General features: G+C 44.3%; 1 protein-coding gene across 10 annotated transcripts in view; it reads right to left on the reverse strand.

Moving 5' to 3' along the window:
* MAD1L1 (mitotic arrest deficient 1 like 1) overlaps nt 1-27,054 on the reverse strand; it is a 372,969-nt gene that overhangs the window by 130,922 nt on the left and 214,993 nt on the right. For all 10 annotated transcript variants that reach the window (XR_012588676.1, XR_012588677.1, XR_012588678.1 and 7 more), the window contains one exon: nt 25,571-25,661. Coding sequence is in view for 7 of the 10 variants with exons in the window: in XM_074597442.1 (XP_074453543.1) it covers nt 25,571-25,661 (91 nt within the window). In the remaining 3 variants the exon portion in view is untranslated. The remainder of the gene's footprint in view (nt 1-25,570; nt 25,662-27,054) is intronic.

Below are 27,054 nucleotides of genomic sequence, written 5' to 3' on the forward strand. Positions count from 1 at the left end.
GATTGTATCAGCTTTAAAGAAATAATGGGGCGGTAGCTACCTTGGAAGAACATCCGAAATAAAGACTGCATCTATCTGCAGGAGACAGATGGGAAAGTTTCTTAAATACAGATATAAAACATAAAAGCATCAGTTGGAGGGATGGTGGAAGGGGTGGTGTTTGAAAAGCATCCAACTGGCCAGGGAATGCTCTTGCTTCCATTTGCTACCTCTTCTAGGCAGAAAGTAGCTTAAATTGTGAACACTAACACACGGCAGATAACTGGGTATCTGCATGTGGTGAAAGTCCAAAATTGAACCTTGTAGCTCTTAAGCAGAAGATGCCACTTGCTGACTGCAAGCACAGACTGGCTGTAAATTTTGGTAAGGCCTGGACTAAAACAAAAGTGGCACACCCTGAATTCCTCCAAAGATAGAGACATGAGACAGAATCACTGCTTAGGAGGCTGATCAGAAGATGATTCATGATTTGGAATATTTAGATGGGAAATCTAATATTTAGATGGGGAAACCTGGTCCCTCAGCAGAGGTGAAGATAACCTGTGTTCATCTTCACCCCCAGTAACCCCTCTATACTTCAGATCCTTACCCTCACATGCAGTGACATGAGTAATCCTACATCACCTTCCCTACCCCATCAATAATGTCACCTCCAACACCTGGAACAGCTGCTCCTCCCACGAGAACTTCTACAGGGCTTTTTCTTTTCCTCCCTGAGCTGGTCTGCGCTCTACACATACTCATTGATATTCCTCCCTATGGCCCTCTTTTACCGCAGCATCCACAGCAAATTAGCAATGAGACAGAGAAGCAGTTGGAGTTAGGATGTATCGCAGACAAAAAAGCTCTAATCACCCTAATCACACTGCTCTAACGCCAGACCATATCTTCTGGTACAACATGTAACGCATTTTGGGCACCGCTGCAATACCAGTAATAAAATAAAATGTCTCACCAGCGGTGCTGAAGCCTTTCAGGTACGGTTTTAAAAAGGAGATCTTTTCTCCATACCCACTTTCAAATGCATTATCCCCTGGAGGATGCGAGACTATAATTTGCATTGAGCGAGGCATTCGGATGAGGTCTGGGATGCAAACAAACGTGACAAGAAGGTTAAGAGTCAGGACAGCAAGACGTGGAATGGCATGGAGTTGGGATAATCTAGAAGAAAAAAAAATGCATTCAAGTGTGCACTGTCCTTTTCAATTGCTGCTCGTCCTTTTACTGAAATGGAAGGAAATCACAGTCTGCTCTAGGACGGTTTGTTACCACCCGGAGATTTGAATTCCAGGGTTTCTACACCAGATTTTTCAAGTCAAGGATTCCCGTCTTTGCAGAGAATAAAGTCTATAAAAAGTTGTTATTATTTACACTCTGGTAGCGTGCAGAGGAGACCTGTTATGGTTCAAAAACCTCTGATAAAGACACTGAAAATAAAAAGCGCATAAGGTCTGAAAACAGCCCCAAAGAGCTTATAGTTTGAGTTATAAACATTCTTTTTGAGAGATAAGACTTAACTTCATGGTGAGAAATGCTGGCTCTCGTAGATCTGAATTTCAAAAAAACATTTTATCAACTTTCCCATACAAATGAAGTCACCTTTGGTTAAGAATACTGTTGAGAAGTGTCAGACCAAGCCTAGCTTTTCAAGAGAAGTACACATAGTTTTAAAAAAAATTAACTACTACTTTGCTGCTCTGTTTTTTTATTCTGCATGCAACGTGTACATGCGGATACTGTACGAATAGACCAGAAAAACAGAAGATACTTGAAGTGAGGTTTCTTGTAGTATTTACTCCAGTCCAGACATTCAACCACTCAAAGCTTGCCCTCCTAACAATGCTCTATAAATCTTGCTTTCATGTCTTCATAATTCTGTGTTTCCATGCAAAGCTCTACTCCGGAATGATTTCAGATGGGATTTCAAGGGCAGATCCCAGAGAAGAAAAGCAGCACGGATGGGCTGTGCCAGCCTGGAACCCTCGCTATTCAAACAGGACGGGAAGAGTCAGAGTAAAGTACAATACCAAAGGTCTCTCTTCCAAGGCTTTTCACAAAGGAAAGCAAAACTGCAATGTAATAAGATTTTCCAGTTAATATATCTAATTAACAAAGAGCAAAACCTCTAGGGGTGTTTTTTTAGATAGTATCTTATATAAAAAGAAACATGAATAATTAGAAATTATGTAAAAGGCCGCTGCCTTCGTGATCTGATGCGATGGCAGGACGCATCAAAATTCAGCTGAGCATATACAAGCCTGAAAAGTGAGCGACAAGAAGAGCTGTCAGTCAGGGCACGGATTTACACAGCAAACACATCGCATCGGCTGGTCGCTGAGGTCAACCACCGCAGCATTAACTGCAACGCTGAAACTTCCCGACGGCCTCAAGTACACCACGACGTTTTGATCCTGTAATTTAATGCATATAAAAGTACTATTATATGTCCTTGCATGTATAACTCTGACCTAGCAGGGTACAAAGCAAACCCTGAACAGCTCTGCTGCCTTTCCGTGATTGAGCGCGCACCCTCGGTCCTGGCCGTACCGCCGAGCGAACCCACCATCATTAACAGACTCCCTGCCTCCAGCTGGAAGCCGTTCCACTTAAAGAGCAAGTCAAGTTCCCTTTCACATCATACAGAAACTGTGACAGACGCAAATGGTTTGGAGGACTCGTTTCTGACAGTCTCCTCCAGCAGCCGGGCAGTGTCTGAGTGGGTTTTATAGAAAACGTGCTCCAGGTTAAACAAGCTCCCCTGCAGCCTCTCGCTGCGAGAGGTTATCGCCTCCCACGCGCCTTCTGCTTGGCCGAAAACAAAACATGTCCTGCAACACACCGAGGGGAAGAGGAGCTAGAGAAGAATTGCCAATTTTTATTTTTTTTGTCACAGTCACCTCTCAGCGATGCAGTGTTTGCCTTGACACAGCTTGCCCGTGGGGAGAGCTCATCTCCCCAGTACCGCCTCAACGTCCAACCAGTACCAGGAGGAAATTTCTCTAGTAATGGATAATTTGGTAGAGGGAGAAGTGAGAGGGCAAGCAGGGAGCTTCCAACATCTCAGAAAAATGTCTGTACGTGTACATACCTTTCTTCATTATCCATATAGCTCCCTACATTATTCACCAGAAAGAGTCACTGCAGTTCCACTCAGATGTGTTGAATATGCAGAACCCTCTTCTGTTTGCTCTGCTCTTTTTCAAGTGAGAGACCTGAGTATCTAAAACATCCAAGTATCGATTCAGAGGGTACATTCGCTTCTAACTCCTCAGGGCAAATAGGCAAATGTTTGATTTTCCCTCCTTTTTCACCATTTGATCAGGTTACTTACTTTATTTAAGCAAGTTGTAGGATCCCTGATGAAAAGAGCTCTTTTCCCCTTCTCCAGGAGCATGGAAAAGGTCTCCTCCATCTCCCTCATCCTCCCTGCTCGGGGATGATTGCCTTTTGGCCCCAGGCTTCCTTACCTGGGACCTGACTCTGCTCCCTTGGTCCCTGTGCAGAAGGGCATCGTTTTGTGTCCTCTTATTCTTTGAACATTAAAAGTTTCTACAGACCTGGGATTAACAAACATTAGAGGTCCCAGGCAGTGAGAACAGGGCTGTCACGGAGCCGCTTGCTGTGCATACAAAGAAACCCTCGACTGGAAGAGTCAGCAATGCAAAGAGAATTAAAAAGCACAGTTAAATAACCCTAAATCCTCATGCATATTTATAAACTACATCACATCAAAACGAAATCAATACCCCTCACTAGTTACGTAGGGCCTGAGAAAGCAAGAGCTGGTGACTTGGTTTTCCTTTACCCATTGTAGTGAGGAGACCCGGAAAGTCTCCATAGGGGAATAAATTCCTGGGCCGAGAAGGGGCATTTCAAGCTGTAATGCAGCAGGGTAAGAGGAGGAGCAGCCATCCGCACCGTGCGGACGGCCCAAGGGATCCACCTGAGCCTTGTCTATGGAGAAAAGTCTGAGTTCAAATCCTTCTACTCCCATGACACAGAGAAAAACATTCCTGGCACAAGGGCAGGTTTTTCGATTTGTGCTGCACCGCTGTAGGTGACATAAGCTACATCCCCCCCTTGTCACACCCCCTGTCCTGCATGAGGCTATCCCCGCGGGGGACGTGTATCAGCACAACCATCGGCTTACATACACTTCCTTGGTTTCCGCTGGGGGAAAACGCTTCTTGGTTGCCTGCAAAGCTTGAGCTACTATTCATCCATTTTTTCTTAAATGCAATTTGAACCAACGATATGAGAAAACGCTTAGGAACGTCACACTGGGATCACCGGCCCGTTAGCAAAATGACTCTGTCAACATGCTAAACCTGCCTTATATCAATTCATCTCCAACAACACATCCTCTTTATTCAAGCTTAGACTGCCACAAAGTTGAGCCAAAACCGATTTGAATCTCTCTTGAAATATATTTGGGAGACACAGAACTGTCTGGACATCAGTGCACAACTTAATGGTCTGAAATACAACTGTCCTGTCTCCTGTTGGATTTTATTTCACCAGTTTTACTTCACCATGCTAATGGAGTGGAGAGTGACAAGCACATTTTGCACAGAGATGTGAAGGGGCAATGATTTCAAATTTTACTGCCAAGTTTTCCCAGAATTACGAGTGCCAGGTCAACCTATAAACTGTTAAGAACCTACAAACCCTCATCCAAAACTCAGTACTTCCTGCTGCATAAAACTCAGGCTTTGATTTTTATCCTCGCTTTCCTCATCGTCAACATGAATCACAACATTTTTATGAAAGAAAATTGTGAATGAGGGGAAAATCTAGTTTTCTAGTGTTTCTCAGTGGGAAAGCAGTTCTCCAGCCTTCATGTAACAAACCACCGAGGAGAGGCCAGCTCAGCCTTACACAACAGCTATCGCTACATGCTCCTGCCCTGCGGTAGTTACTTCTTTCCCATTAAGTTTTAATTAGACAGCACATTCATAACTCAGAAACACAGACTAGCTGCAGTTGAGAAGGCGCCTTTTCAATTTTTTTTGAGCAAACCCAAAAGACGTCCTTTTCGTACTTCGCTAACTATGGATTTTCAGACGGCATCTTCAGGCACACAATCACACCGACCTTCAGGGTTCTGATCACATTTGCTATGGAGGAATGCATTATTCCTTCATTAGGCTTTTGCAGCAATCACCTGGTCCTTTTTCATATTTCCGTTACTGTTTTGTTTTTAATGCAGTTTTAATACCTTAAAATTACTGCTACTTCAGCTGCCACCCTCAGCAGCACGCAGGTTCTCCCAGGCAGCTAAAGGCATTTATTCTGAGCTGCTTTCACCGGCAGAACTCCCAAACAGTCTTTGATGCATTTGGGATGTAGTGACAGAAATCAGGGAGTTTCTGCCTGAAACTGATGCTGAACAGTAGAGGAGCACCTTAGAATTCATCTGCCTGAACCAGCAAAAAGTGGCCTCAAGAATAAGGATAAAAATCTCACTTGCATAAATTTATACATTCTTATCCTCCAGCAGGTCAACAGCGGGGAAAAAAAAAAAAAAAAAGATCAAGAGAGGTGATAAGGGAAAAGCACATTTGATGTTAGTGATTTTGGAAAAAAATATTATTTTCTGTAATCGCTGTGAAAGGAGTACAGATCTCTGCCAGCGTCCTGCTTAACAGAGCTCAACAATGCTTACATTTCACTTGAGAGGAAATATCCGTTTCTGTTATTTCAGCCCACTCAATCTCTCCTCCTCTACTTTCTTCTCCAACTTAAAGCCTTGAATCGGATGAATTCACTTACTGAAGTTTGCAAATTACTAATCACCCATCGGCAGTATTGATCTGCACATTTTGCATTTACTGCAGTCGGAATGAGACAGCACTGGCTGCTGAATAGACTGTGAAGACCGAAAAATGAGATTAACCAGCTACCCTCCTACAGATCAAGTTATCTGCTGCCTTGTTCACTTTTCATGAAGCTTCCAGAATGCGGCAAACTGAATCCCCTTAACTGGCAAGACAGGACTGATACATAACTCCATTAGAAGAAGAAGATCAGCAAAAGCAAGTAACACAATTTCATGGAAAACAGGTCTTGTCAAATAGACTTGAAGAGATTTCAAGTCTAGTTAATGAAGATAACTGTGTTGACATAACAGAATAGGAATTCTGTAAAATATTTGCCTCGGTACCAAAATCGCATTTTCTTTTAAACCTAGCATGATGCAATATCAGACTGCGGCACTTTTTAAATGGCCCAAAAGCTGATGATCTAATAGTGACATTTCCCATTTACTTCCAATAAGAATTGCTTCTTCGGCCAATCGTATGCAGCATACATTCTCTAAGAGACATAAGAAAATAATAAATCCTTACTAAAATATGCAGATAACACAAAGGCAGAATTGTAGCAAACAACAAAGCCCACAAAGATAGCTCATAAATCTGATTGTGCTGGGCACAATCATTCCTCATGAATTCAAATGCATCCCGAGACATCCCGAAGCGCAGAATACAGTCGCAGGTATACAACACAGCAGGTACTTTCTGGAAGACGATGCCTGCGAGGAGGGCTTTTGGCCATGGTTAATAACTAAGGGTTACCTCCAATTTAATGCTGCGGGGAGAAAAAACCCAGGGAACAGCGAGAATCTTTGCGTACCTATGAGTAGCACTAGAGAAACAATATTGTCTCTGAATGCAGCATTGATGAGACCACTACAGCGATAATGCATCCCGGTGAGGTGCATGCGTAAGAGGGCTGTTGAAAATTAAAGAAAGTTGTGAGAAGATTTCCATGAATGATTCATGGTCTGAAAAACACGTCGTACAATGAGAAATGAATGGAAATCAAACTATTTCATTTACTATGGAGAAGGCTGAAGCAATTTGATCAGGGTCTTCGGTGGAAATCTGACACTAGACGGTTCTTTAATGCAGCAAACAAAAGCATAGAGAGAACCCAATAGCTCATGGTGAAGTCAGCGAACTGGAAATAATATGTATTTTTAATAGGGATGGCTGACCAGGGAAACCAATACATTGCTTAGTATCTTTAAATAAATATTTGATATCTTATTAAAAAGAGGCTGTCGAGCACCCACGAGTGACTAGGTAGAGATTTCTCTAAGTAAAACTGTATTTTTTGTGTTATATAGCAGATCAGACTAAGCGGGTATTCTTTTTTGGCGTAAACCTCTTAATTCAACTCATTCCACTTCCTTCAACTCAAAAAAAGTGTTATCCAATACTTTCATCCATTCTCTCTCATATCGTTAATTCCTCCTCTTACTTTCTAAGCCTCCAGACAATTCTGTAACTTCAGCATTTATTCCTCTTAGACATAACAAGAACCTAGATGTTATCACTGACAGTTTAATCTTTTTCAAGGAGAGTTTTAATTTGTAGAGAAATTATATTAGAATCAATGCCTCTAAATATAAAAATACTTTCAAATCTATGTTCATTTTAATATTTCAGAGTGGCAGAGCTGCTCAAATCCTCAGGTGATGGAAAAGCAGAATGACACTTAAGATACAGCCACTGAGATTGTGCTTTTTTTCCCTAAAGGAAATGTCTTTTTCACAGTCATAACGACAACTTGAACACGCGCATGCTGATCCATACAGATGTAAGCCAGCTCATTGGAAAACGACAAGGGTTATTTGGTGATTAGAACACAAAAAAAACAGAGAATGGAAACAGGTTTGTCACCTGCCATCTTCCTTGGTCAACAGGCTTTAAGTCAGGGAGTCTCTCTCCTGATTTAAAGGGAATAAATTTAATTTAGGGAGACTTCTACTTTCTGGGCGATTGTGAAGAGAGAAACAAGGATGGATTGAGATGTGAAAGCTCAAGAAAAGAAGTCACAAAACACGAACACATCTCTACGTACATCCCTCTTGACCATGTATATACACGTTCCTTGTAAAATAACCATTCTGCACACATGTTCATCTTCATTAAAGCCAGAGCTTTAGCAAACTGTTTCTCACGTTCCCATCTAACATCCTGCTGCCAGTCACCCATCCACCTTCCAAAGCCGCCCACCTGCTCCGGGTGACCCTGCTCTGGCAGGGGGTTGGACTAGATGATCTTCAGAAGTCCCTTCCAACCCCTACCATTCTGTGATTCATCTGGGACTCTGAAGGCAGCATCTGCCCTCTAATTTTGAGCATCTTTGGGAACAACGAGGACCTGAAGGAAGGACTGCAGAGTGGAAGAGGAGCAGGAAGCAAACAGCTTGAGCCAGCACAATTTACTCCTGTAATCTCAGGCTATCTCTGTTCCAGCACGCACATGTTATGGTAACAATAACATCGCTGTGGCTCTTCATGTCCATCAAGCAGAGGTTCAGATAGATAAATAATCATGGTTTTGCTCAGGAAACACCTGGAACATCAGGAGCTGGCACACTGAGAAAGCCATCTTCAGCAGTCAGCTACAAACTGGTCTTTTGTAATAGATAAACCTGGGCCACTAATCTCAAGCTTGGTTCCCCGCAGCTACCTCCTAGCCAGTGCTGGTAATTCTAACCCACATTTAAAAAGCCCTACAGGAGCCCGTAACGTGGTGCCTGTCAATACAAAAAAGAAAAAATCCCAAACAACCCCAATTCCTCAACACACGCCTGCTTCCTCTGGATCAGTAATGTGCTTGTCCATGTTGAACTTGAGAATACTATTCAATTTTATGAATTCTGCCTGGATCCTTACCAACTGCAAACTCTAATTTGTTTTCTGAATGCTATCTCGACTGTAAGAACTGATCAGTGCCTTCACTTCAGCTCTGCAGCCTGTATATTAAGTTAAACCACACACAAATGTGTTTGCCTCTCTCAAAAGCTGTTCGACGAGATAGTCTCCTATTCAAAACGAAGCACCACCAGGTGAAGGACCGGTGAAATCAGGAGCACTGCTCTGCCAGGTGAGACGGTCAGCAGATGTTGGGTTCCCAGGTTGGGCAGTCCATGCCACTGCCTTGGCAGGAGCACGTGGCCCCAAGGGCTCGACTGCTGCCAAGATCCATCAGCTGTGTCCAAAATGGGCCAAAGCTGCTCAGGTCCAGCCACTCTGACAATGTACCAAATCTGGTGGGTTTAGACAGGTGTTGGTCAAAGGAAATTTGTTAGTGCAAAACCATTTTCTTTCAAAATTGAATTGTTTTCCTCCCGCCGTGTTCTCCAAACCACACTGCGCCAACAAGGGCTGCTACAGCCCTGAGCATCTTCTTTGCAGCACAAGGGACTGGGCCTCAAGGCAATTATCCATAAATTCCACAGAAGTCACTTACTCACACCCTGTCATACCCACAACAGAGCTGGGATTTGTATCATCTCCTTCCTTATTGCCTGCCAGACCCAGGCACAGTCGATAAAACCAGCCCCATCCCCAACCCCTTTGGTGTTACCACCACCATCTTCCTCTCACTGCTGCTGTGCTGCCTCTCCACCTCATGAACATTTAAGTGGGAGGTTTTACTTTTTCATAAATAAGCTTACTTGACCAAATATTTATAACTAAGTGAACAAGAAAGCTTGAGCCCTGGGTTTTTTTGCTTATGGCAACTGTATGGCTGATCTGTGCTTCTGCCAGGGATGGGGTTTGCTGGGGTGCTACCACAGCGTAGCGAGCATCTCAGCAACCAGCCAACCTTTGCTTTCAGGAGATCACCAACTCGTTCCTGTGTCCCTGACACAGGGTTGGAAGTGAGAAACTACTCTCATTGTGTGCAGGTCGCTGTGCTGCACTGCCAGCCCCCGTCTGGGCATCTGCCGCTAGTCCACATCACTCTCACCACTCAAATAGTCAGGTGAAAATAGTGTGCAACAGGCACCCTTAAAGAACAAGGTACTTGGAGGCAGAAGGTGGATTAAAATCCAGCTTTTTATCTATTTCTCCCTACAAGTGAGCTCTCAAGTGCTCAGTCTCTAAGCTCTTGGGAAAGAACAGTAGCTGAAGAAACACAGGGACACTGAAGAGCAACAGGGGAGCAGAGTAACGAGAGACACGGCTGCTAGTGCTAAAATTTTAAAGACGAATGTTACTTATTTCCAAACAAGCAAAATATTTCCCAATTCTCTCTCAGGAAATGGGAACGTACAGACAAGACAGTGGGCCCAAGGCTGCTTAAAATCTGATCTAGAGCCTGGCGGCCATGGCACGCTGCACAGGATTTGCCATGCTCAGCCTCAGCTGGGCTCCCTCAACCATGCCCAACCCTTGGAGCAGCTGTGACAGGCCCCCCAAACACCGCCGCACAAAGGGATGATCTTTGAGATTCTGTGGGGGAGAGAAGCTGGAATAAGAGGATGGAGACTGTTCCTGTGCAAAGCACAAGCAGAGAGAGCTGAGAAGGCCCCTCCACGGGACCACGCTGCTTCCAGACGTCAGCGCATCCCTCCTGGGATGGGCAAAAACACCAGCATGAGGTAGGGGATGATATTCCAGGCTCAATCTAAACACCTCCATCCACTGCAGTCACATCTACCAGAACCACCTGAAATCTCCATTTATCACTTCCCTATTTTAAAACTAATCAATACCACTGCAGGACAGCAACTTTCTGTGCAAGTAGAAAACAAGATGGCCTAGAGCCCTTGGAAATTCTCCCTGTTACCTACCAGCTTGATACCAACTCTGCCGCTGTGTCTGCATTTCGCACGGCCGGGGCTGTAACACGGCCTTCAACAACGCAGCAGCGGCGACGACTTTGCTTCCAGCAGCTCAACCAGCCTCGAGCGGTGAGTAGAGAAAGAGCCCCCTCTGCTTGCTTCTCCGCAGCTGTGGGAAGTGTGTGTGCAGAGACGGGGTGTTTAATGGAAGTGCTCCTTTGCTGAATGGGTGTGTGGGGCGTAGGAGATGTTTGCTGCATTATAAACCCGGCTGTGGGTCGGGAGAGGAGTTCCGAAGGGGAGAACAACTACTTGAGAACCAGAAAAAGGTGCAGTCTGGCGACACACACAGCACTCCAGCTGTAATTGGCTTCAAGCAATTCATAGTGGCCAGGCGGCTACAAGCTAGAGAGGAGAGATTGAGAGTGTGTCCGTGAGCACATGCAGCAAAGTGTCCAACACGCTATCCAACTGTCCCAACAGAGCTTTTAAGTGTTTGGGGAGAAAAGCTGGGGGGGAAGTTAACTAAGCAGGAGAGGGATGGAGGGTGGCAGAAGTCCAACAGTGGAAGGAAAAGATGAGGACCAATTTCTGTGCCCCCTTGACCCCACCGGTTTTCTTCAGATGTGTAATTCCTATGGCAGTTGACACGGTGGTTCATGTGTCAGAGCCCATCTGAACCTTGTCACTACAACAGCCTGTACTGATGCTCCTTCCAGAGGAGAGACACCTCTGGGAATTACATACCCTGGCACAGAAAGGTTTTAAAACAATTCTGCCCTTTCCTTCATTCAGGACTCGTGCAAGTAACATACACGTTAAAAATAGCTGAGGAACCACACAGGCTTCTAAGACAAACCACAAGCCTTTGCATTAAGTTTTACCGACCTCACATGTAAATCGGCCTGTAAAGACTGGTAGCCCGTTACGTACTACCCAATTACTAGAGCAGGCATCCATCCTGGGCCTTTCACAGTGATCTGTAGCCTCTAACAGGTTCATAAACAGCTCAGAAAGACGACTGCTGTAGATTTCACTTAACTCCTTATCTATCTGCTTTAAACGGATTAAATGACTGTGTCATTAAAATGCTTGAAGTAAGCCTTTGATCATAAACTTCTCATCATTTTACAGTTATTGAATCTGATCCCTAATGAATCTTATTCTGCCATATTTCTCTGTCTTCTGTTCCCAGCCTTGTTCCCCATTAGTCCTGGCTCCCCCGTGCTAACACGACTGCTTTGTATGCCAGCCCGCCGCCTCCTCACCGCCCTCCAGCCTGTCTGCTGATTGCCCAGCCTGGAGGCATGGATGAAGTGCAGGAATTTCATCTGAGGTGGGGTCAGAAGGAGAGAGAAAACAATCCACCAACCACAAACCAGGCGAAACACTCTCTCCACATTCGCTGCACGGCGGCGTGACCGCCCCTTTTACCTTCCGACGGCCCTTTTTACAGCGATGCCAGGGCCCCGCACGCTGTGCGCCAGGGCAGAGAGAGGGAATTCGGGCAGTGCACTCTCCCACTCTTTGAGGAAAAAATGGGTTTTATTTACATAGTAAAGGGGTGAGAGGAAAAAAAGCACTACTGAGGTCAGGGGATTTTCTGCCACAAAGCACCATTGGATTTTACCGGCTGTAATGAAGGATGTGCCTGATCTCTGCAGAGGCGGGGGAGAAGCCCAGCTCGTGCTACCGCGAGTGCCCCAACAGACAGCCGACAACAGCCACCAGCCAATGCCCAAGCACGGCAAGGGAAAGACACTGCAGATCCTGGAAAAATGTCACAAGCCTAGTCAGAAGCAACCAGTGAAAATGGAGGGAGACAAAACATCAAATGACCTGGTCCGTGAGCAAGTGGGGGTTGCTGGTAGTCAAGGAGGACAAACATTCACCGTTCTGCAACAACTGGTAGAGATGGGGGACCCCGAGGGTTTCACTGAAGTCATTCTGCATTCAAAGTTTTGCTCCAAACTCAATCAGGCTACAAAACCAGTGATTAAACATGGTGCTAAATCTACCTTCTTGCACCAGTTTAGTCTTGACAAGTCAAGGGACTTACTAGAGATCCACAACAGAGGGCCGGCAGGGGATCTCCAAGCATTAGGGTAAAGACGGCAAACAGGCAGGGGCTTTTGATGCATTAGACATTTATAAAAATCTTTTTTTAGAAGAGAATGTCAGTATCGGGTCTCACAAATCCTCGTATTTTCTCCTTGAGAAGAAGATAACCACTTTATGAAACACTTGAGATAGATAGGGTTTTTTTTAGGGAAGTCCATTTTCATCAGGCACAACAGAAAGAGCACGCCTTAGGAGCTCACGTCTGGCTATCGTTCAAACAACATGGAACGACTCCATGGCGAGAGTGGCTTTTATCCTTCAGTAATCAGTAGACACAAAAGGGAAAACAAGAAGGTCCTTCTAGCAGCCACAGGAGAGGAAAAGTACTGTACAACGCTTCATAAGAACTAAGTGCCTGTTTCAGCTGTGAACTCCATTAAAGTCACATGAAAGTGTTAAACTGAACGCTGAAAACCCACACGTTTGATATGGAAGAGGCCCATTATGTCAACTTGCATAGTCCTTGCCAATGCAGCACACTGACTAGTGTTAATCATTCTGCGTTCTAATTATCTTACCATTATAGCAATTTCCCTGATGATCATCCTTTTTTTTTTCCCCTCCTTTTGCTGTTTTTCAGTGTTTTTCAATGATGCAGGCTGTATGGCTTGGACCACCTCTTTACCACCCGAGCGTTTCCAAAGAATCTACCAAAGGGTGTGTGATTATCTCTCTCCGTCATTCCCTTGGCTTACCAGGACATACTTCATACTTTTAAACAAAAGGATGTGAAAGAGGAGGACGCCGCTTTGCTTCTGCGCCCTCACACGCTATGCACTGTGGAAACCTCCCCGATGCCCCAGTGCCAACCTCTCCTAGACCCGGTCCGGTGACACGGAGCGGAGCAGTGTTGACTACGATGGGACAGCAGGAAAACAGCATCCTCGCTATTGCCCAGCTGGAGTGAGACTGCCTCAGTAACTGCAGCAGAGCAAGAATGGATTTAATTTATTTTCTGCTTTACTCCAGCGAGAGAAAGAGGCCAGATTTACCCCGTGGCCTCATTCCTACCCCCAGAACGTTAATGACTTGCAGATCTCACAGTGAGTAGGCAGAAGCAAAGATGAAGACAAGTCCCTTGAACCAAGAATGCGATCAGTCCATTCTGCCTCATCAGCCTCATATACATCCTGGGTCATGGAGGGACACCATCTTTCACTTCATACCCTCACAAAATTTGGGAGCTTAAAAAAAACCAAACAAACTAAAAAAGCAACCCAGTCCCCTCTTCCTTCCCACCCAAGCAATTCAATTACCTGCCAGACAGCACTAAGAACCCATTAGAGAAGAATATATTTTGCATTTGCTGTGGAAATCTCCTGGTGATCTTATCTGTCTCTCAGTTCAAGCTCAAAGCTCACTGTTTTTTTTCTGCCGGTACAAGGAGACTTCAAGCAACAACGAAATCTTTTCAGATGGGGAGAGTCATCTCTTCATTTAGAATTTACAAGAATAAGAGAGATTTATGGATAAACTGAAACAATAAGTGGAATGGCTACGGGGCAACCTACTGGATTCTGCAGGGCTTTGAGTTAACTGCTCCAAGCAGTGAATTCAACATTATCTTGATCTGACTGCCTAAAGAAATAGATACTTCAGAAGCAGCCTTGCCCAGTAACAAGTTTTCCGGCTATCACTGAGTGAATCGGTACAAGGGCATCATGTCTCTCTTTCACGCATTTCTAAAGGACTCAAGACTATCTTTTTGATCCCCTGGAATCATGCAACATCAGTAAAGAGCATTAAGTTGAACAGAATAGCCAAGGAGCTGAGATGGGGGATGAAAGGGAAGGCTCAGGAGGAATACACCGGTGCATTGACCGATAGGTCTGGTTTGCAGTATGTCCAGTATTTTTTTTCTCTAGGATGCTTGAGAGAATGGACCACACAAAAACCTTCAGGTGCAGATGCAGACCTATCTTCCAAGTGGTTAGTGTCAACAGCAGCATCCTACTCAGAAGGTATCAGAGACCCTGGGAAAGCGGAAAAGCCAAAAGACATTGTACATTCACTCCCCAAATTACTCAGAGCTAGAAGTTAGTGCTTAGGTGCCACCACAGCACAGCCACCAGGCAGCACCAGGGAAACCCTTTCAGATGTTATACAATCACTATTCCTTCCCACCATCCACCTGAAGAGGACCCTAGTGAATCACAGAATCATAGGGTTCGAAGGGACCTCTGGAGATCACCCAGTCCAACCCCCCTGTCAGGGTCACCTTAGAGCAGGTGGCACAGGAACGCGTCCAGGCGGGTTTTGAATGTCTCCAGAGATGGAGACTCCACCACCTCTCTGGGCAGCCTGTGCCAGGGCTCTGCCACCCTCAACGTAAAGATGTCTACGATATTGCCACCTCCTTCATTTCAACGTCTGTGAACCCTAAGCGAGCAGTCTGACAGCTGTCGCAGTTGCAGCATGGCCAGGGAAGCACTCCCAGCCCAATCCTCCATCTGTTCTCCCTCCCGAGCAGTTCTTCCCCTTTCCGTTTGGCTGCCTTTACCGTCCCTTTGACCACACTCCAGTCAGATTCTGCTGAAACAATCTGGGTGATCTTTCCTATTTTACACCCATATAAATCAAGACACGTCTACATATAAATACAACTGCACGCATTCTAACAATTGCCTGCAAACATATACACACATATATATGAAATTAAATTCGCTGGTGTTGTATTTAAATGTTCAGGCTGCTCCACCGTCATAATATTAATCACACTAGCTCGCACATATCTAATCGCGCTTTTCCTTGCACACTGAACAGATCAACCTATGAGCACTCCCTCACTCCCAGGGAAATAACCTTAAGGTCAGCAACTCTAGCTGAGATGGATCTAGAGGGAAAGCAGCTCCACAGCTGAGCTCCCCTGCAGAGATTGCTCTGCCAACAGCTTTTCACATCCCCCTACTCATAAAAATGAGAAAATATCTGTAATTACTACTGATTGCAACTGTGGTAGTACTGCACAGAGAGAAAGGATGTATCCACTGGAAGACAACCAAAAATACACGAGAGCATCTCCGTGGAGCTCATCTTTGCTGCTCAGCCTTCATGTTACTGGTTTTTCAAGTTTTTCATCTTACTAGAGCCAGGAGCACAATGAACCCCCTTTTCAAAAGCAGCGTCTTTGTTCTGAAAGGTCACAATCTCGACTGAACATCTTACGTTGTGTCCAACACACACAATAGTTTTCAGGGACTTTTTATTTCATTTTAAATGTCCTGCCAAAAAAGGCGAAGAACAGGCACAGCTTCTGTATTATTTAAGGTACATGGGGATTAAACGTCGATGGGGGGAAGCAGCAGTGTTCCTAATAAGCTGAACCCCGTGCTTGGCTAAAGACACATGTGATGGATCACCTGGGAAACCCTCCCATCGGTATTTAACACAACTGGGCTTTACAGACACCACCGCTCCTTCGTAGACACAGCACCGCCTCATGTGGCACTACTGATTTTTAAAACAAGATACAAAGAAGATGCTCTTTCCACAGCGTTTCACTTCTCCTGACACCCTGACTGTTTATCCTCATTTGAAGAGAACAGCCCTTCTACCTACATTAGGCTCTGTCTTCATTGCTATTGTTACCCGTCTTTCAAATCTAGGTAGGAAAGCTGTCAAAAACAATTACTTTTTTCTGACTCATCTGGATCTATGTCTCTCTCAAGTTTTATCAAAAAATAGCAAATGGAAATTGAGGTAACTTTGGAAACTTAGACTAGGAAGAGATCGTATGATGACCCGACTGCATTCGGGGTGCAGTGACAGAGGTGCTCTGACACCGGGGTGTTACTCCTCCCCGGTCTCCCCAGGCACACCACGAGCTCCGATCTCCAGCGAGCCTGGACCCCAGAGGGAACTGGTCAATGGCAAGCGTTTGAGTGACAGAGGCACGGCAAGTTCCCCTTCAACCCTCTGATAAAATTCTTCAGGGGAAACCCATTTTCTTTATGTAGATCTCTGCCTCCAGGCATCAAATAGGTGGTAGGTCGGTGTGATCAAAGGGAAGCGTTCTGGGACACGTAAGATAACACATCACATCAGCACGCTTGAATCCCCCTGACGAGGTCACATAAAGAAAACATGTTTCTCTGGAGCACGCTGCCATCTCCATCAGTGGCGCAGCTCAGAGTATCTCCCCATTTTCTCACGTGTATTTAACACCGTTACTACTGCTGCCCGCTCTTCACCCTGACATGAAACAGGCAGATTTTCCTCTTCTCCCCACCACACACACAGACAAAAAAATGGCTAAACACTGACTTCACTTCTTTTCCATAATCTGGGTAACACATCCTGGTCTTCTGCCTCTTAGAGACGGTGGCAAGTTGTCCGCATACCAAGCAGTAGAGGAAAAATCCTGCACGTAACCAGGGTCTCCTTATCCGAAGGAGAAAACTGTTGAAGAATATTACTGATTTTTTTCACTTTACACAGACCAGTGGCAAAAAGCCAGACCACAACAGAAGAACAGGCAAAGACATGGAGAGCATGAAACTGTGACCTATTGCTTTGTTTTAATCGCAAATTCAAAACTAATTGGGTCGTCAAAGGCTGAAATGATAACGAGTAACGAAAAGCTAAAAGCCTAACAGAGAGCTGTAACTTATGGATGTGGTATTCGTAGCAATCGGAGAAGTACAAAGCTCCAGTAAACAAACCTTGCCAGGCGCTATTTTCCCTATACGGGTCTAAACGACATTTTTGTTTTGTTTCTGTGACATCGTAGCAGAATTCAAAGCAGCAGAAGAATAACAGAAAACGTAGAAAGAACAATTGAAAACTAATTCGTGCCATCAGATGACTACAGAGACAAACCAAAAAACTATAAAGGGACAGTCACTCTTATCGTTTCCTGAAACTTTGTTTTTCCTTTGCTGTGTGATAAATAAGATTAGAGGAGCTTAAAAGGGAAGTCTCTTTTTAAAACGGTCGTGTCTGTCTCCTCAGCCTTGGCTTTCACCTGCAGGATGATTCTGGGGAATCGGGGAAATGCTCTTCTTGCGCAGGAGCCATCTGCTACTTCATCAGCGAGCATTCTGTGTTGGGGGGGACATTTTATAAACACAACTATGTGTCTGAGCGTGCAATTGTAGCTGAAATTACTTATTTTCTTACATCCTTGCTTTTTTTACCATACCAGAACACTAACAGAGGGGCGTCTCTGTCACCATACCTTCCATTCGTGAAAGCGGTACACACACACAGAGAGTACCCCCGGATTTAGTGGTTTACTGACCTCCTGCCACGGAACCAAGTCTTGCACGACTTTTAAAACCTCACCATTCATTCTGCAGTGACTGTTCAGAAAAGAAAGGCTTGTTCCAAGCCAGCTTTTTTGTACCACTGCAGGACTTCAACAGAAGAACACATGCACTCCAGGAGCAAACTCCTCCTCGGTGTAGCAGCATCCTCATCTGCATTTTGTGCTCGTCGCCGATTTTTCTACTCTAGCATGGATGGCACCTCTTGAAGTTCTACGCTTCGTGTCTACTTGTACAGCGACCTTTTCAGGGGACGTTTCCCCTGCCCCAGCTCTCTCCGTGCTTGCTCCGAGCTCTCCGTGCTGCTGCTCAGGTATTGACGCTCCGCGCACTGACCTTTCCCTGCTTCAGAGCTGTTCGGGGAATCCAGAGCTCACCCGTCTTCCCCTTCTGCTCATCTAATGAGCTGTGTGATGCCACCCAACTGCTGATATTTTCAGGGACAGTGGCAGAAGTACATTAATGAATTTATTATGGATTTTTGTGTTAAATGTATTATGCAAATGTTAATCAGTTTCTGCAGAACTTTGAGAATGGTGCTGCATGAAATAAACAATACAGCGTTAGCTCTGCCAGCAGAATTTATAGACCTTCAGGTGTTTAATATTCAATGTGCAAATTCCTTGAAAAAAAATTTTTTTAAAGGGCATGTTGGTAAAATTTCACTGCGCAAATGTGAATCTACGCGCTCCTGGTCCCTGATGTTAACAAACATTAACAAGTCTGTACGGCGCTTCTCCCTGTTTTATTCCACTTCCACTTTGCACATCACATTTACCAGGGCCACCGAGGCCAAGAAACAGCTTCTCCTTCAGCCACCTCGTGACAGATCTACAACTAGACGACAAGTTTATACTTCTCCTCTCGGTTCCCATGGAATGTTTCTAATTCCTGTTAATTCTAATAAATTCTAATACATGCTTACAGCGATCAGTAGAGATATTTAGGTCATGGGGAGACTCCTGGAAGTGCAAAGGTTGCTGCAAATACCTGAAAATACCTTTGAGGCTAAGAATTAGGAATACCAAGCCCTGAGTGAGATGCCTGTGCTACGCTTGAGCTACTGAGTCAACAATTAATAGAAATGGTATGAATTTAACCAAGGCAACACAGATTTTTACAACACTGTTTTTCATTGGTATTTTGAGCAAAACTATGGAGTGACCCCCTGAGGGGTCTCTGTCAAAACACACTTGAGCAGATACGTGCTTCCTCACATCAGTGAAGACTTGCTGCAGCCTGTGGAGTTTAGAAGATAATCTTTGCCTGTAGAAGATGAGCTTATTGCTGATAAAATCCAGGAGTCTGCGGAAGAGATCACAAATTGCTCCGTTCCCCATCCACTCCCATGAAACTCAACGTACTGGATGAGTGGGTCAGCGCGATATGATATGACCTTCTGCAGACCTGGACCTGCACTTCTCTGCCTTCTTCATCTTCTTTTTACTGGGTCCCCTGCTGTATGTTCTCAGCTATTCTATCTCATAATTAAATCCCTCTGAAGCACACAGATTTTTTCCTACGCCTTGACAAACATTATATCTGACCAGAGAGATGCCAAGTGGTTTGCCCAAACCCATTTAAAGAAGTCTTTTTTTAAAAAAAAGGGCTGAATTAGACCACCTGAGATTTTCATCGAGGAGCAGCTGTGTGACACAGGCTAATGTGGACCACATCCTGCAGAGATGAAGGAAAAAGGACAGGAGGTTTGTGAAAGGGAAAGTATGCAGATAATCCAGGAAGAAGACTCATGAGCATTTGAGAGGTCAATTAGGGAACTTTGAATGGTTGACCATGTCCTTTAAGTTTTACAACAGTGTAAATGATTGATTCATCATTCTTCACTGGTCACATAATGAACTGTTAGACTGTTAAATGACCTCAACTTTGCCTTGGGCTCTTAACTCCAAGCCAGTTACTGCCTGGCCGCCAAAGTCCTGACTACAAAATGAGTCACTAACGCTTAAAGAGGAGAAACGCTCCCTGTCCACCACAGAGGAATGTGCACCTGGGCTACAGCTCCCAGGTGCTTTGTCAGTCCCACAAAACATAGCACTAGGGTAAGAAGGAGACTGGCCCAATCACAAAGGTTGCAGAGATACAGGGAAAAAGAAACACGAGCGCACTCTGGATGCCCCAGCACCTTCATCCTCCATGGATATTTGACTTGAGAACTTAATACGGCAGAGAGCAGCCGCCCACCCTCCCTGCAGAGCCCCTGCTTTGGTGGGACCAACCACCACAAGTCCATGCTAGCTTAGGCAGGCCAATTAAAATGACCCAAAGTAGAAAAATAGGACAAATCTTCAGACACTCACTCCATTTGTATCTAACTTTACCAATTATGTCAGCTACTCTTACTAAAAAAAATGATAATATTTCTGCTTCAATAACTCGCTTATTTCTTATCTTCAAATCATTACAGCTCCAACAAAACTACCACTGAAGTGGACAAGTGGTTTACGCTTTAATTTGTGCAAAAATAATCAATTTAAAACATGGAAGAAAGCAAGATTTAATTTAACCAGATTAATATCTTAAATCGTAAAGTAGTTGATAACGATGGCACAGTTAGACATTTAGAAAGGAACAACTGCACATGCATTAATGAACACCTCAAGACACATTAATAAAGTCATATCAGCATGACCTCGTTAGTATGTTTAGTATGTTTTTCTCAGGCAGCTCCTCCAGGGACTCTGTAATAGGGAAATCAGTCTCTTCTATTCCAACAGCAAAATTCAGCATAAATACCAACTTCTCGCTGGGGAAAGTTTTCTGATGACTGTCCTCATACCATAAAACCAGTCAAATCTTTCCAAGCTCTTTGAGATTATGGGCAAAAATAAATGATTCCAATATGCAAAAATAATACTGCATTTTTATGAGTGCTGCTGTTAAATTACTGACCAGCAGAAAGGCCAAACACAACTAGTTATTACTGTGACCAAGGGCATCACACTGAAAAGTTGATCAGTGCAGAGTTTGTGCCAAACCACAAACCTTTCACACAGCCAAACCACCCTTGAAGGGTCTCACCTAGTCCCTGAGATCCTCTCCCAGCTTTCTGTGACCCTGTTCAGGTTTCCTTGGCTACCAGCATCCACAGGTGATTCCTTTGACTCAGAAACGACCAAGAAAATAAAGACTCCTTCCACTAAGCCTCATAAATACACATGCTCAAAGGGATTAGGCTGCTAGCTTGGCTAAGGGACTAGAGGTGATTTTCAAGCCCAAACACATGTCAGTGTAAAAAACATCTCCCTGGCCTTTATCTGTACAGATCCACTTATCAGAACTCTAACTGGAGTTTCATTTTTCTCACCAACCAGCTGTGAACTAATTACGAGGACTTCTAACTAGTCCTGCTCCCTCTCCAAGCATATGGATCCAATTAAGTCAAACTGCAGCTGATTTTAATCAATCTTCCTTGAAGCAGCCAAACTTGAAGAATCTCTTCTCCTTCAGCTCGATGAGTAGAGGAGAGCAGGAAAAGCAGGAGAGTAGTATTTGCATAAGGAACACTTCACATCCGCTTGGTTGCCTGTAAACACAAGGCTCCTAGCAGTGAGAAATGCTAATTGAACACTCCTCACAAGTCTTTCCTCCCACTTTATCCGAAAAGCACTGATTTGATCAGTCTCTTTTGTTCCTGGCATCGAGTTGCACTTTTCCACCAGCAGCTCAGGAGGATGGTTCAGAGCATTTCAGATAACTAAACAATCCAGACCTTTCACTGAAACCTCAGCAAATCTGCCCGCCATAACCAAGCAGTAACTGGGACACCTCCCACCAGCCCAGGTTGCTCCAAGCCCCGTCCAACCTGGCCTTGAACCCCTCCAGGGATGGGGCAGCCACAGCTTCTCTGGGCAACCTGGGCCAGGGGCTCACCACCCTCAGAGTGAAAAGGCTGCCAGGAAGCCTTTTTTGCTTCATCAGAAGAAAGAAGGGTAGGGGAGAGGAAATAAAATTGTCTGATTAAACCCCCTCTTTTCATATATTATTTGAATCCCTCTCCTGAGCTACAGTTCAAATGTTTTTCTTACGATAACGTCCTGGGCGATGGGGAGGCACCCTCAGCAGGGTGTCATTTCTCTCCAGTTCCAACATTTCTTGTGTTTTTGTAATCTGAGGTTTTTATTAGCAGTAAACACCTGACCAGTGAGTAATATCCATGCTAAAGTCTTTATACCAGTGAAGGAAAATCAATGCAGCCTGCAGCTAGGTGTCAAGAGCCAAGGGGTTTTGGAAGAAGAGGTGTGTGGAGGTGGAAAGCCCCTTCAGCCATAATTCAAGCTGTCCCCACACAAGCACAGAATCCAAAGAGATGTCAGATGTTATAGACACTGCTGAGGATAGCCATCAGTACCTCAGTTTCTTTATTTACTAATACTGAGCTCAGGGAGCGTGAATCACGCACCTAACACAAAAGTACCTTTTTCCATGTGCGCTCTTGCCCTCTGGCCAGTCCATCAGGGTCCTGTAGTTCCCAAAGTGGGCTATTGGTATCAGCAGCCAAAGCAGAAATGAGCAAAATTCATGTGTCGATACTCAGATACAAAAGGATGCGAGAGGAGGCAAACATTTTTGAAACTTTACTCCTTTCCACACATCAATACAGTCAAACATTGACCTTTTTAATTACCAAATATTGGCTGTATCTCCCTAGATTTCATTAACACACGTGGCTTTATGAACTCAACGGACTTCAGTCCAGTGTAAAGCAGTCAAAGCCTTAATTCTACATCCTGCCACCTCCTCTTCCAAATTCATGATTTTAATACACCCCTTCTATGTATCTTTCATTTAGTAGATACAATTCCAGAAAGGCAGAGGATTTATTCTCAAAAAGAAGGAACTGCAGATAAAGATTTGTCAGAAATCGCCCTCATCCTACCTTGTTTAATGTCACCCCGTACTTTCTCTTATGCCTTTATTTGATTTGATGCCATGCTTCTCCCATGTTTGTAATTTCAATCATCTTTTCTGGTCAGTAAAATTTTCTTCTGATCTCTGTATATAAATTTTGTCTTGCTTTTTTTACCCTTTGTGGTAAACGGATGTTATTTTAACCCATCGTTTCCCAGTGATTTCTTTCAGAGATGGGAATAAATAACATGTCAAACTAGCAACATTTCGGTGACCTTATCTGAGCGTATAATAATATTTTCAGCGTATTTGCTCAGCACTGATAGAAGAGGTGAATTTCTAAGCTTATCCTTAACTTAGTGGGCTCCCACTGTAAGGAACCTTCTTTCAACGTGTTTATAGAAAAAGTCATTCTAAGCTTGGCCTGTCAAGGTATTCGATTCTCAAGGTGAATAAAAAATGGGAAGGCTGATGTTTTCCTCTCTAAGGAGTTCTGAAATCTTGACCATTCAGGTGGGCACACACTGATCAATACTGACACTTTAGCATTCAGCTTCCATATTCCTATATTTATGCGTTCCTCTTTACTTCTCCCCTTTTGGAAAAGCTGCTTTTGGCAGCCAGTCCTCTAAGACACAAGTAAAGTGCGGAGCTGAGGAAGTGGGGAGCCACCTCCTGTTAAATAAAGAATTAAAGCCATGCCTCAGCCTTGGCAAGGCAGATGCAAGAGCATGATTACCTTCATTCAGGTCACTAACTAGCCTTTTGGGGGATTGGCCGATTTCTCTTTCCTAGACCTGCTAAGCCAGATGACCATCTTTCTTCCCTTTTTCCACACCTACATGTTATTTCGTTCTTCCCATATAATTTTGATTCTGCTCTATCTGCAGGTCGTTCCTGTTCTCCCCGACTCCCTGCACAAAGCCCTGATCTGCACAATACGGCATTCAAACAGCGAGCATCATTAATGAGACAGATCATGGGGATCCCGTGAGGAGCTCTCAAAGCCTTTTTGGTGAACAGTACAACTGTTACTGTACAGCAGCTCTACCGCAGTCTGAAGGTCCCGTCTCGCCCCATCACCCCACTGCTTTTCGACACTGTGACAGCTCAGCTATCCAAACGGCAGCAGCTGCTGGTCTCCTCTACCGAGGACCAGAAGGGAGACACTCAGCAAGACTACACTGAAGACTTCAGACCTTTCCTCTTTGAATGTGCAATTTAAAAAGCTTGGTGTTTCAGCATCTCAAGAGCAGTATGAGCAGATGAAGTAGAGCACCTCGGGACATCACACAGAAAACAGGGGATTCCTCTGGTCAGGCCTTCTTGGAAAGCCAGCAGCCACTCCACTGTAAAACAACGTTGGCAGATTAAACGTGACCTGAGTGAGTTGTAATCTGCTGTGAAACCAAAGCTGCTGTTGTGTTTGCTGGAGACCTAAGCATCCAAACACCAGCCCAAAGCTTTCATCTCCTTCTGATGACTGAAACCCAATTAAGGAGAGCCGGGTGACAGGTTTCACACTAAACATGGCTCAGCAGAGATGCTCAGCAACTCTTAGCTCCCTGCTTTATCACAGCTGTCACTTCCCCTGTCTCTAGGAATTGGTAATAAAAAAAAAAAGATTTGATTCGCCTCTAATAGGTGTCAAGATAAAATCAATGGTCTGTCTGAAAACTGAGTAATTTCAAACCTGCAGGTTTTCTACCATGAAGCAATTTACACAAAAATGGAAAAAAAAAACAGAAGAGAGAAAGAAAGAAAAATTAAGAGAATGAAATGCTACAATGCCAAATTGTTCAGCATATCAGAGAGAACAGAAAAGAGAGATAACACTGTTCATAGCAGGATGGGCTTTGATTAAACAAACAGGCTCAGGTTCTTGTTTCCTCCAGCACCTTTCAAACAAAAAACACTATAAAAGCTTGAAGCATCTCCCGTGCCCCTCCTCTGCAGAGGAAAGCTGTTCCCAGGAGGAGAGCTGGCTGAACAGAGCACTCAACGGCTGCAGGTGCCCCTGCCCTCCTTCAAGGAGGGTGAGACTTCACTGAACTACCCGGAGCGAAAAGCTGAAGACCTTCTGCCACACGGGACGGCACTACCTCAGGAAAAGGTAAAACACCGACAGTAGCAGAGCAAAAGAAATACACCCTTTCGTCCTTCTGACCCCACACCTTCTGCCTCTCGGTGTCCGTGATCTGGAGATGCTGCCATGTCCTCTCCTCAACAGCACTGATGCTTCCTGCCTTGGAAAACTACTACCCAAGGAGGTCACAAACCAGTGGCCTCTGTCTCCATCACTAATAGCAGTGGAGTCTTCAGTGCGAATGGAGCTCAAATTTTCATATTGGTTCCATGCTGTTAAGCCCTGTCTACACTCCACCTTTGGCACGAAGGAATTTGGAGACAGACAACTTAGGGTAGCAAAGTTATTTAAAATTGAATGGGTTTTGAGGCTCCAAGAAGAAGAAGAAGAAGAGGTTCTAAGCAAAGGTATCAAAAAAGACAACTATGTTTGTGTGACTGCATCTGACATCAAAACACTCCAATAATACGGTCAGAGTTACGGGTGTGTGGGTGCAGTTTGCAAAGGCTTCCGAAAAATGCCTTGCTTCCCAGATTGAGGGAAGCAAAGTCGCGTGCTGTGAGCACTCGGGCACATCTGGTGGCACAGCGATGGCGAACGGGGCACAGCAGGCTCTCCAGCTGCTCTGCACCTCCACATCTCCTACCTGCAGGGTCAGCTTCTCCAGTTTCATTTCCAGAGATCTCTTCTCCTCTTCCAGCTTGCTGCGTTCAGCTTCCAGCTCCTCAATTTTCAGCCTGGAAAAGAAGGAAAAGTTAATAGACACTGTCCCCCTGCACTGTCATCGTGCCTCCCAAAAAAATCAAGTGAACCATGAAATCACAAGCAGGATCAGACTATTACTGCATTCAGTACCACAGTTACACAACTGAGGCAGTTAAAACATATGACTAAAAGACACAAGTTTGTATGATGAAAATATAATTTGTCAAAGTATATTAAAAATATACAACTTGAATATAAAACAAATCCAACTCAGATTCTTCCTGAACCACGGACTGAGTCTAGACCATCATATTTAATAACCACCAACAGCTAAAATCTCCATGAGTGCATCAAATCTCTTTTTGATCTGATTTATACTTTTGGCCTTCACAACACTCCTTGGCAGTAAGTTCCAAAATTTAATTATGTGCTGTATGAAAAATTAGTTCATTTTGTTTTATACTTCACATGTGATTATTTCACTGAGTGCCTGTTAGTTCTGCTATGAAAAGTTGTGAATAATTGTACCATACTCCCCTCTCCATACCACTTTACAGGCCTCCTCTATTATTTCCTGAAGAATCTCAATTTAGCCTTTCCTCACATCCAGGATTTTCCATATTTCTGCTCATCTTTATTGCCCTTCTGCAAGCTTTATATAGACTTTCTGCTATGAGACAAGCTAGAACTACAAACAGCACTCGGATGTATTCAGTGGTATAATTAGACTTTCTCTTTTGTTCTCAACCTCTTTTCTCATAATTCCTAGTATTCTATTTGTCTTTTTAACTAAGGAGCACCTACCTGATATTTTTAGAAAACTGTTCACAATAATATAAGATCTCTTTCTTGAGTGATAACAGCTCATTTAGAGCCCGCTATTGTGGGAGTAAAGGTACAGGCGTTTTCTCTTATGTGCATGGGGTTTGCAATTATTGACGTACAACCTCATTTCCCATCTCCAGCAACATCGTAAGATTCTTCTGAAACTCTGAGCAGTCTGATAAGCTGAATAATCTCCTATTATCTCAAATTCTGCCACCTCACTATTCACAAACTCCTCTTAGTGCTGGACAACAAGTTCCCCATAAAAACCATTCTAGGACCTAGAGGAAAACCCTCGGTATTGTGAAAACATTTGTTCTTTGATTTAACATCTTTTAACTTTGTATCACATAAGCAAATTAATAGAAGAAAAAATGAAAAGTAAAAAGACATCATATTATCTCTGGCTCAGGAAATCCTGGCGCCAAGGCACCAGAAACTAGGAAAGCCTTCCAGCAAAGCACCCCAGTAGCTCTGCCCGACTCGCATGGTCATCCACCACCGGCCACCCCTGCAGACAGGCCACTGGGCCAGCCAGCCCTCTGGGATTCTTCTATTCTTATTAATCCAACAAAGAACCTTCTTTCTTATTCCACCAGG

The sequence above is a fragment of the Larus michahellis genome, chromosome 8 (genome assembly GCF_964199755.1).
Source record: "Larus michahellis chromosome 8, bLarMic1.1, whole genome shotgun sequence".
Taxonomy (NCBI): Eukaryota; Metazoa; Chordata; class Aves; order Charadriiformes; family Laridae; genus Larus; species Larus michahellis.